This window comes from Pelobates fuscus, chromosome 2 (assembly GCF_036172605.1).
Source record: "Pelobates fuscus isolate aPelFus1 chromosome 2, aPelFus1.pri, whole genome shotgun sequence".
Classification (NCBI taxonomy): Eukaryota; Metazoa; Chordata; class Amphibia; order Anura; family Pelobatidae; genus Pelobates; species Pelobates fuscus.
The window spans coordinates 28,180,872-28,193,570 of NC_086318.1; the positions used below are offsets into that span (position 1 = coordinate 28,180,872).

Below are 12,699 nucleotides of genomic sequence, written 5' to 3' on the forward strand. Positions count from 1 at the left end.
GAGCACTGCCTTTCAAAGTCAGCCAAATACCCATCAATTTCCTCTTCATTTTCCACAAAGGTTTTAAATGCAGTGAAGGGAATTTTCTTTACCGTAGTAGTGGGTAGCGGGGTAGGAACTGTCTGTGTAGTGAGCTGTCTTGCTCTTACCAGTTCCATTTCTTGTTCCCTCTTGGTTTGGATCTCTTCCCTTGCTTCCCGGAACAGTTGGGTTATTAGTTCTGTAGACGTGACTGGATACAAAGCTAATCTCCGCTGTACAATTGCAGTAATCACATCGTCCTCACTGATGGGGTCCATGGGTTCAGTTACCTCGATGGACCTATCCATCTCGTCCAGCTCCAGTAGGTCAGCTATCAGCTCCCTCCGTGGTCTGTTGCTGGCACTCCTACCACGATTCTCCAATAAATCCTTTAGTGTGGGTCTTTTCAGCTTGGCATACTGTGACTCCATTCAGCGCTTGTTCTTTGGATAAAAGGACCATCCCACCGCTGCCACCAATGTAACGGCTACCCAGGTAGAGAGAGGGTATCTGCCGTTGAAGACGTCCTTTTTCCTTGCAAGCTGCTGTGGAGAAGTAAGCTGATGTAATCCCATCCACGATATCCAGAGCGAGAATCAGGTTCAGTTATAACAGGAACAGAATAACATCCCAAATAATCCCCTTCCAAGAACGAGACGAGGCTACGTTTTGAAGGGTCAAGATGAACTGAGGACTGGAACACCCAGCCTGCTTTTTATTAGGAAAAGACACACACAGGACACTCCCAGGGGGAGGATAAAAACAACCAATTATACACAGGGTAACACCCCCACGTCTCCTCCCCTCAGATAACCACATAACACTATTATAACGTACAATATTTTACCCCAGTTCTGGATGTACCCCAAAAACAGGGGGTACACCTTTAAGTCCAGCACCGCTTGAAAGGTCTTGGTTAGGGGAACAATCTGTCCAAAAATCAGCCCGTTCGGATGAATGGTTCGGGAGATACAGAGTTCCAAAGTTTTGACCGACCGCACAGACCAACTAGCCGAAAACAGTTCCATGAGTTTTGGCCTTGCGGTCGGTCTCCGTTCGCACGGTAAAAAGGTATGAAAATCTTGCCATCCATTCGAATAACGGGGTTCGCTGAAATCCCCATAGACGATTGAGTATAACTACCGAACGGTGGGACGTTCGGTAGTTTCCGTACGAACTTATGGAGGTCTGGAGGACTCAGCGGTGTTCGCCTGTTTGCGTATCCGTTTTTAGTTCCATGCGGTTACAGGCAAACACCGCTGTTCGTGCACAAGATGGCCACGAACACGTGTAAAGTCCCGAAATGGCGGCCACCTATATTTTATACACGGAATTCGTACGGAATCATACGAACGAGGAAAATCATACGAACGAGGAAAATGAAACGAATAGGTGATTAAGTTGTAATTCCCTTGCTTGCTTCACAGCCACCAGAGACTTGTAAGGATCTGTTACAGGGGGCCTAGTAAGTTAGGGCAAATTATAGAATCACAAATACAGGTTTGTATTCCTAACGCTACAGTGTTCCTTTACAACAATTGGGTTGGAATGTGAGTGCTTTTAACCATGTGTGTAGTAAAGGTTAATTTTACAGAAAACTCTACCATCTTTTGATCATGTCTTAAACACATCATAACATGGTAACATTGTTTGCAATCAAGACTTGGAAACCTTGATAACCCACAAGTTTTGGACTTTATATATTTTTATTGTAATTTAATCGATACCATGAATTATTTTACATTGCCTTGATGATACAGCATTTTATAGGTGATGTTTGTTGATATGTACTGTGTGTGATTATTATATAGGATTTGGGCTTGGATGCACATCTTAATGTCTTACCATTGTTATCAATTTATATCAATAAATGTATTTGAATAGATCTATTTATATTTGTTTTGGCAACTTAGAGGGACACTATAGGCACAATGACCGCTTTTTCAAATTGAAGTGATTGTAGTGTTTTGAGTAACTTGGTACTGTCCTTCCATTCAGCATTAAACCATTTTTAATGTTTTAATTCTAAACAAGAGTCTACCATAAGATACTCCCTCTGTGTTTCTTGAAATGGTTATAGAGCCCACCTAAAAATGATAGTTGGAGCTTAGTCCCCATAATATTATCTCACCTTTTTACTGGATGGTGCTATTATAGAATGAAAAGAATCTACATTATTGCGATATAAGAATGGAAATGATGGCGAAATCACAGACCCATTATCTTCCAAGAAAGTGTGTCCATGAGGAACTGCAGAAGAAAAATAGAATTGAATACATGTATTAACAATAAAATTGATAATTTTATATTGTGTCTATTTAATGTGTGGACCGGTGCTTCACTGATCAAGGAACTCTTGATAAATATACAAATTGTCACAAGCCGAATTAATCCAGCCTGAACATGATTTATCCCCCATGAGATACTCTATGGGCTTATTTAAAATTTTGGCCTCAATTTAATGTTTTTGGATAAGCTTTTCAAATGATTTAATATTTTTGAATTAACTTTGAAAAAGTGTTAATATTGTACAAAATATTTTATACTTTTTATTTGATAATTTTTATTTGTATATTGATATATTTTTTGATATTTTGATATTTTTAAATAATAAATTTTAAAAGTGTATCAAAAATATTAACTTATTTGAAAAGCTTAAAGGGAAACTATAGTGACAAGGAAACGTTTTGTTTTTCTGGCTCTGTATATAGCTCTCCTATAGTGACCGAATTTAAAACATCGTCTGTCATTTACCTGATTCCAGTGCTTATGTTCCTCAGCCCTGGTTCAGGCTCTGCTCCCACTCCTCTGCCAATGTAAGCCGGCGGTGGGGACCTAATGCTTATGCAGGGCGGTGGCCACGCTCACCTTAGGACTTTCCCCATAGAAAAGCATTGTATAAATAGTGAGCTGCATCTGGCAGACCCTAAGTCAAACTTTTTCAAATAGGATGTACCTGTTTTATAGTGAGCATTAAATTTGATTTTAGAGGATTCCTGATTGCTCACAAGCTCCATCAACAGGTTCTTTTCAGAAGAAATTATAAGAGGGATTATTGTAGAGCCACAGGCCTTGTCCTGAAGAACGTTTGATTCACGGGTTTCACCATCGTAAATTTTCAAGTAAGAGTCACGGCACCCAGAGGATTGTGGGATATTGACTTTACCGACTTCCAGATAAATCTAAGTTCAGAATATACACTGTGAAGAGCTCAATTACAGCAATGTATATGGTAGAAATTAACATGAAAATACATTAATATGAAAGATGACATAAGTAGACTATTTTTTATGTAAATAGATAATTCCTACTGTTATTCTTTGTTGTATATTTCTGGGCATTAGGTATTACATCTATTTGAAAGCTATCCATGGGAACTAATACATACTTTAACCCCTTAAGGACCAAACTTCTGGAATAAAAGGGAATCATGACGTGTCACACATGTCATGTGTCCTTAAGGGGTTAATTTCAATAAAAATATAAATGTTGGTCTGCCTTTATAACAAGTGATCGTAACGGAGCTCTCTGTACCCCGGCTGGATACCTCCACCAAATGACTGCAATAGAAGGGACAAGGGTAGAGCCAAATGCACTGGAGAAACAGGGGGTAACCCCAAATGGAAAGTAGAAAGGCAAAAGTGGTGTACCTAGATAGCCTGGGATAGAAACTGTAAATTCATAGATAAATATCAAACATGACAGAAGGATAGCTGCCAGACAGAGTACTAAACTGATAAAAGCAAAAAATAAATATGTTTTATGAAATTATAAACCAATGTGACAAAAAAATAAAATAGAACATATTGAACGTACTGATGTACAAACAGTGAACACAAAATAGGTACTTGAATCGGTACCCTGTTAAAAGTACCCTATAGGTACTAAAGCAAATAACAGAATATCACTTCGGTCTCAAATCTGCTAATAAAGATTATAAGTGTTCTTATGCAAAGAATGCAAGCTAAGGTATCATCTATCATATTCTGGATAACTGCTTACATCAAAAATCTATATAGCCTGCCATAAGCTGCATGTGCCTTGATTAGAAAAGGTCCCTATTAGTACTGGGGACAATCTGAAATAAATGCCAGTCTACACAGGACTGGTAAAAAATACACAGTCGGCTTGGCTTATATAGAACCTGACCAGTGAGATTAATCTGAATGATGGCCAATGCGTATCATTAGATATTTATAGCTACTGAATAGAAGCTATAGCAAGGTAGTACTAGGTAGTAAAACTAGCCAGTCTGGTGTTTAATAGGAGGGTTAGCTTCAGTCTGAGTCTAAGTAACTAGAATGTCCTATAGTCTCGATCTGTAAGAGCTATGGTGGAGGCTATCTGTTAATCGAAAAGCATAAGACAGTTATTGCTACAGAATAGACTGACAATTTCCTAGTACTAAGGCTAAGACCTCCCTGTGCCTTCGAGGGCACCTGCCGCTAGTCCCACTGGGCTAATAAATGCTAATATTGTAGTGTTGCCAAAAATTAAATGAAAAAATAGATAAATAAATTAGTAAACAAATTAGCAGGTCCATGTGCTAGACTCTGAGCCATAGGAACATCAGAGGGGCACCAGTCGGTACATAGCACATGAGTTTAATATGGGGAAAGATCTTCCTATTGGTTCAATGTGGCAATTTCTAATTGGTGAGTTTAAAAAACATATGTGATGATGTAGTAGAAATTCCCTTGGAGGGGGAGTCACCTCTGTGAATTCAGTTAACCTCTTCCTGAGTGTATGGGATTAATGACGATCTTACTTAATATATGTTAAGTTAACTTAGAGCTTAATGGCTAGGTTATCACCTTCCTGGTTGAATGGAATTAATGTAATAATGTTTAGTAAAGTGTTAACTTAGAGTGTGGTGGCTAGATTAACCCCTTTAAAAGTGTAAAAGGAATGATGCTAATCATGTCTAATATATGTTAGCTCAGAATTTCTTAGCTTAATGAACCCCTTCTAGATAGTATAAAGTTCGTACTGATTTTATTTTATGTTAGCTTGAAGTCTTATGGTTAAATTACCCTTTCCAATTGAATAGAACTCATGATAAACCTATTTAATATGACTAAGGGTCTTGTGTCTTGATCAACTATTTACAAATTTAGTGAATTTAAATTGAAATTTAACAAATAGATGTACGGAAAAGACAGAAAAATGGCCATAGTGGAATACCTGTGTGCCAAATTTGCTGTAGAGTAAGCAGAAGTTTCTTACATTAAGGTTTATATTGTTATATTTATTAGTTCTGACAACAGAGAAGTAGCCATAAGATTAGTTGTAGTCATCAAAATTATTTATGTCACCAAAAATTAATAAGGAAAACAATTATGTGATAAGCGTAGTATTTGAAAAAATAAGAAAAGGAGGGGGAGGGGGGCTTTTATTAACATTCCAATGTAATGTGAAACCAGGTGTTAAGGGGTATATAGCCACCCCCATATCGGAAGATATGGTTGTTACAAGAACCCTACAAACTGTTGCAGAAGTACTTCCTTTTGTTTCCCAACACCCTGTTCAGTATTCAGAATGTGCGAATACATTCCCCGACCAGTTATAACTATTTATTCGTGTGCCGCCACTTAACCCCGGTCACCTTTGAAAGTACCGAACAGCCGACCACCCCATGAGCGGAGCGTGCCGCTACTTGACCGCCGAGAAGCTGCGGTCTGCGGTTAACCACAAGCAATTGACTATCTCCCGGTGGCCTCCTTTGTATAATAATTCACCGAACTGAATTCACGAAAGACTTCCGAACGAGATCACCTGCATCTGGCATGTGTTCCCAATTAGAACGTTGAAGCTGCGGTTAACCGCAAGTTAAGTACCCCCAGATAACCAGCCTGTGAGCGGGATTCACGTAATTGTTCAGCCGTTACTCATTCCAGGGGTTTTAGGTCCATGTCCCGCTGTCCATCTATCAACCTAAAAACATGGCCGCCATCTTGTGTTCAGGACAAAAGACACAAATGGACTTTATATCAAGGAACATAGCCATATCATTTGTGAATTCTGAGCGCTATTCGTCCATCTACAACGCTCAGAACTGGGCTACATAATTAAAAGGTGGAATGGGAAATATGTCTGTTAAAGTATTAAAGTTATGTAATTTTATACAGTTTTATGTGTTGTAATAAAACATGGGATTTTGAGCACTTGGAGATAATTACATTGTCCCAACCATTGGACTCATTATCTCCAAGCTGGACGATAACAATTTCAAAGGATACATTGTATTACTATTGGTCAACTGCTCGTATTGTCACTGTATCCCATCAGGTCCAGAGGGGGTTGTCCCTGGACCTGGGGTTTTGCATAAATAGTGATGCCTGTTTGCCAATAAAGCCAGTTCATTTTACCCTCAACTCGCAGCCTCGACTCGTGTTGTAGGAAACCGGGAATCCTAGCTTTACTAGTGGGATATTCTACACTTACAGGTTTCTACAGTCTGAAGCAGCATTCGACTCTCCAACTACGGTAACCAGGAAATCTAAGCGATCCATCCTCCTACTAGACCAGAGGCAATCGTAAGAATGGTTTTTCAGCCAATGATGTAGCTGGAGACAAACGAGAAAGTAAATGTCAATGTAACGGACCGTTTCACTTACAAGAGGATAAAAACCGTTTAGGCGATACTCCCCTTTTCCATAGACCAGCAGCTACTGCAAGCACCAATCTCCCAAACTGTACGAATTCTGGAATCAGCTGAACAGGAAAAGCATACAATCCGCTTACACTCCTGGCAGTCAGCATACAATCCAATTCCCCAAAAAACTAGACGACACATCGGTTTGAGGGTCAAGCAGAATCTGAGGTGCTGGCACACCCAGCCTGGTTTTTATTGCAGTTGTTACAAATACAGGTCCGCCCACAGGGAGGTATTAAACAACCACTCACACATCAGTTACATCCCACATATTCCCTCCCCTTATCCTGAGAGGAAACTCAATTATACATACAGTTAAAACATACTTTCTACCCAACTTTCATAACTCTAAAACCATACATCACATTCACATAAAATACATATCCACAATCAATCCATTCAGGGGAACAACATATTAAAAAATGGCATGAATCAGACCAGGGGTTCAAAAGTTTGTAAAGTATCTTTTAAAACCCCTGCCAGCATGGCTTTCCGGCTCAGACCGGTTTTACAGAGCCCTCTCTCCTGGAGACAATGGAGAAGTAATCCAATTACCTCCCAGGACAGAGACAGACTCCATTGAGCACATGGGGACACAAAGACAGTAAACCACTTTAAAATACATAAAGTCACCTTTTACACATAACACACAGAAATTTCACATATCCCCAGATAGCTGGGATCTGAGCGCACAAAACTACCGATTAGCGCGCAGATCCTATTCACACAGTTCAATTGCCATGGAGCCGAAGTCTTTAACTACACGAATGGGCTCCATGGCATAGCTATCTGGGTTAACACATTCACATAAAGTCGGGTCCATAGTCCAAAGGCAAGAGGCGGGCAAGCAGCCCCCTCCAAGGACACGTGGCGTGGTCGGTTTCACCACACTTCTCCCCTTTACCCCCCCAGACTAACAGGGTATCTGACCTCCTGCCGGTCAGTGCCCTGGTTAGTCCAGCAACCCACCCACGAAGCACAAACAGCAGTACCTCCCACCCACAATAAATGTTTACTTCACCTGGATAAAGTAGCAGCTTGTCCAGGTCCAGGTTCCTCACCACGGCTGTGCGGGGAGCTGGTAGACTGCCTTGGTGGGTTGCTGAGTGGGCAGAGACCAGCGGTACTCTGCCCTGGTGCCAGCGTTACCGCTGAAGTAGCCTTATTGGAGCCTGGTTGTGGGAGTGGGAGACTGACCGTCTACCCTCTGGGTACACAGCTCTGGGGCTGGGTGACAGGACCGACAGTCCCTACCCCTTGTGCTGCAAGTGCAGAGACTACGGTCCCATCTGCACTGTTGGGGGGTGTAACATCTCCCCTTGGTGGGTTAGGCTGCCGCTAGAGAGAGGGTGTAACAAGCTCCTCTCTCTGAATTGTAACCTGCTGCTGGGGAGAGGGGGTAGCAGGCTCATCTCCCTGAAACTCTCTCTGCTGGTGGAGAGGGGGACCAGCTGTCTCCCCTTTCAATATTTTGTCCTGCTTCTGGGGTGCAAGACTGATGGTCTCTGCTCCCTGCAGGACACTCTGCCGCTGGGAAGGAAGGACGGCACCTTCTGCTCCCTGGGGTACACACTGCCGCTGGGGAGGAAGGACGGCACCTTCTGCTCCCTGGGGTACACACTGCCGCTGGGGAGGAAGGACGACACCTTCAGCTCCCTGGGATACACACTGCCGCTGGGGAGGAAGGACGGCACCTTCTGCTCCCTGGGGTACACACTGCCGCTGGGGAGGAAGGACGGCACCTTCTGCTCCCTGGGGTTCACACTGCCGCTGGGGAGGAAGGACGGCACCTTCAGCTCCCTGGGGTACACACTGCCGCTAACCTCCTCGGATGCAGCCTCTACTCTGCTGCTGTAACACTCTTTCCGCTGAGTATACTCTCCGTTCATCCTTGAGTTTCGCTCAGCCATGACCTGGTTCCAGATCACCTGGAATATCTCCATGGATACATCACCCCCATACTCGCTGCCTCACTTCGGCCAGCCAATCATCTTCAGCATCAGAGCCTTCCATACTTGTCTGCTCCAAGTCGCTGGATACCTCTGCTGCCAGGGGCGCTGCACGAGTGCTAGCGTTGCCCTCAATTTGTAACTCCAAGGAATGGTGTTGCCCTGTAGCTGCCCTCCTGGGCTGTGGGAATGATCCCGCCACCTGCCACCACTTGTAACGGACCGTTTCACTTACAAGAGCATAAAAACCGTTTAGGCGATAATCCCCTTTTCCATAGACCAGCAGTTACTGCAAGCACCAATCTCCCGAACTGCAAACTGTACAAATTCTGGAATCAGCCAAACAGGAAAAGCATACAATCCGCTTACACTCCTGGCAGTCAGCATACAATCCAATTCCCCCAAAAAAGAGACGACACATCGGTTTGAGGGTCAAGCAGAATCTGAGGTGCTGGCACACCCAGCCTGTTTTTTATTGCAGTTGTTACAAATACGGTCCGCCCACAGGGAGGTATAAAACAACCACTCGCACATCAGTTACATCCCACATATTCCCTCCCCTTATCCTGAGAGGAAACTCAATTATACATACAGTTAAAACATACTTTCTACCCAACTTTCATAACTCTAAAACCATACATCACATTCACATAAAATACATATCCACAATCAATCCATTCAGGGGAACAACATATTAAAAAATGGCATGAATCAGACCATTTCAAAAGTTTGTAAAGTATCTTTTAAAACCCCTGCCAGCATGGCTTTCCGGCTCAGACTGGTTTTACAGAGCCCTCTCTCCTGGAGACAATGGAGAAGTAATCCAATTACCTCCCAGGACAGAGACAGACTCCATTGAGCACATGGGGACACAAAGACAGTAAACCACTTTAAAATACATAAAGTCACCTTTTACACATAACACACAGAAATTTCACATATCCCCAGATAGCTGGGATCTGAGCGCACAAAACTACCGATTAGCGCGCAGATCCTATTCACACAGTTCAATTGCCATGGAGCCGAAGTCTTTAACTACACGAATGGGCTCCATGGCATAGCTATCTGGGTTAACACATTCACATAAAGTCGGGTCCATAGTCCAAAGGCAAGAGGCGGGCAAGCAGCCCCCTCCAAGGACACGTGGCGAGGTCGGTTTCGCCACAGTCAAAATAGCTGGAGGCACGTATACCGGAGATATGTTTCAGTATGTGCCAGAAAAGTATATTATTCTCACTTTAAATAGTCTTAGTTGGGAGGCACATCATACCGGACTTGGTCCTTCTATGTATTCCTGGTACCAGAGGTTAGGTCTTATTAATCATGGATAGAGATATCCCGATATAGTGATTTACAGTAAGAAATCTAATATCTGGTCTCGATGTCAAAATTGTGACAAACTGCAGCATGTTAGTTAGCAACTGAAAGCAAATAGTAATTATTCAAAAGGATACTTTCTCTCTTTTAATTCACAGTGGAAATGTGAATACAGTTAAAACATACTTTCTACCCAACTTTCATAACTCTAAAACCATACATCACATTCACATAAAAATACACATCCACAATTAATCCATTCAGGGGAACAACATATTAAAAAATGGCATGAATCAGACCAGGGGTTCAAAAGTTTGTAAAGTATCTTTTAAAACCCCTGCCAGCATGGCTTTCCGGCTCAGACCGGTTTTACAGAACCCTCTCTCCTGGAGACAATGGAGAAGTAATCCAATTACCTCCCAGGACAGAGACAGACTCCATTGAGCACATGGGGACACAAAGACAGTAAACCACTTTAAAATACATAAAGTCACCTTTTACACATAACACACAGATATTTCACATATCCCCAGATAGCTGGGATCTGAGCGCACAAAACTACCGAATAGCGCGCAGATCCTATTCACACAGTTCAATTGTCATGGAGCTGAAGTCTTTAACTACACGAATGGGCTCCATGGCATAGCTATCTGGGTTAATACATTCACATAAAGTCGGGTCCATAGTTCAAAGGCAAGAGGCGGGCAAGCAGCCCCCTCCAAGGACACGTGGCGAGGTCGGTTTCGCCACAGTCAAAATAGCTGGAGGCACGTATACCGGAGATATGTTTCAGTATGTGCCAGAAAAGTATATTATTCTCACTTTAAATAGTCTTAGTTGGGAGGCACATCATACCGGACTTGGTCCTTCTATGTATTCCTGGTACCAGAGGTTAGGTCTTATTAATCATGGATAGAGATACCCCGATATAGTGATTTACAGTAAGAAATCTAATATGTGGTCTCGATGTCAAAATTGTGACAAACTGCAGCATGTTAGTTAGCAACTGAAAGCAAATAGTAATTATTCAAAAGGATACTTTCTCTCTTTTAATTCACAGTGGAAATGTAACACTATAGTAGATATGGATTTGTAAAAAAAGGTGAAGACCTATTGAGAGTGCTGCCAAGTGTATGTCTGAGCTCACAGCTTGTTGTGCTGGAGGTTGATCCCTTACAGAAAGTGCTTATGTCATGTTATGTTTCCATATGTAAAGTTAGATTAAGTGTCTAAGAATATAATGTAATTAAAGTAGAAAAATATATTAATATTTTATTTAAGGAGAAAAATTTATTAATATTATTATTGATGTATGAAGGGAGTGAAGTTAAATTCTTTGTTAAGGCCATCTGGTGTTAGTGTTTTTAGATAGTATATCCATCTTGACTCTTTCATGAGTAATGTTTTATTAAAATTACCCTTTCTGGTGTTCAAGGTAAATTTTCCAAGTGCCTGAAACTTGAAAAAGATGTGCAGGGTCGCCCTCATGGGATACTGGAGTGGATCTTTTAGGATTTGTAATTGAACATATGTGCTGTAAAATCCTATGCTGCTGGTAGATTTTTCCTACATATTGAATGCCACATACAGGTAATTATATATACCACCCGTGTGGAACTGCAATGAATAAATACCTTGATTTTGTATTCTTTTTTAGTTTTGGAGCTTATTGCTGTTTTGGTGGGTTTAATATACTGACATGCCTTGCAGTGTCCACAACTGTAAATTCCAGTTGTCTGTGCTAACCAGGTGGATTGTGCTGGTTTAGTGGGTTCAGTATGACTGTGGAAAAGATAATCTTTAAGGTTTTTTGCCCTGCGTGCCATGATTTGAGGGAAATTACCAATATTATCATTCAGGTCTGTTTTGTGTTGTAAAACCAGCCAGTTATGGGACATTATTTTTTGTACCCAATAAAGATCGTATATGCCTATACAACGAGCTGTCTTTGTTTCGGTCCTGGGTCTAGTGGTTATTAGGCTTTTGCTCCTATTTATTGCCATTGTTCGTTGGTAAGCTCATTTGAGAATCTAATTGGGGTATCCCTTCTGTTCATGGTCCTTAGTTTATTGGCTTCAACTTGAAAGGTTGCTTCATTTGAACAGTTTCGTCTGGCGCGTAGGTATTGGCCAAATGGTATTCCTGATTTCAACCTGACTGGATGGTAGCTAGTCCAATTGAGTAGACTGTTGGTTGTTGTATCTTTTCTGAAAAAGTTTAGTTTCGACTTTGCCATCCTCCAGAATTTTAATATTTAAATCTAGGAATAACAGATGTTAGGAATCCATGACATGTGTAAGTTGAAGACAGATGTTGTTCTGATTGAGCTCCTAAACTAGATTTTCAAACCTTTTGACTGATCCCAGGCAGAAGACCAGTATGTCATCAAGCCAAAGGACCGCTTCCTAGCTGGAAGCGGGGACAAACCGCAGCACTTCTGCCCGCAGTGGCTTGACTCGGGCCCTGGAGCCACTCCTTCCTGGAGCTGAATGGGGCATTAGCTCTAGTCCTTACAAGGACTTTCCCCATTGAAAAATCTCCTCTGCAAGCTGGAACAGCAGACACACAAGTAAATCTTCTTTCCCTCCAATAACAGGACGACACACAGTTTTGGAGTTTAAGCTGGAATCGATTTTAATGGTACCACACTGGCCTTTTATGACAATCCCCATGCAAGGATGCCCACATGGACCTTGTTGTGGACTCCAACACAAAGACACAGACGAATAAAAACAGTGATTAAATGCACGACACTCC

General features: G+C 41.8%; 1 protein-coding gene across 2 annotated transcripts in view; it reads right to left on the reverse strand.

Annotated features, from left to right (window-relative positions):
- LOC134586495 (astacin-like metalloendopeptidase) overlaps positions 1 to 12,699 on the reverse strand; it is a 95,904-nt gene that overhangs the window by 12,049 nt on the left and 71,156 nt on the right. For both annotated transcript variants that reach the window (XM_063442038.1, XM_063442039.1), the window contains exons 10-11: positions 2,978 to 3,203; positions 2,153 to 2,271 (exon numbers count right to left, since the gene is read on the reverse strand). In XM_063442038.1, coding sequence (XP_063298108.1) covers positions 2,153 to 2,271; positions 2,978 to 3,203 — 345 coding nt within the window. The remainder of the gene's footprint in view (positions 1 to 2,152; positions 2,272 to 2,977; positions 3,204 to 12,699) is intronic.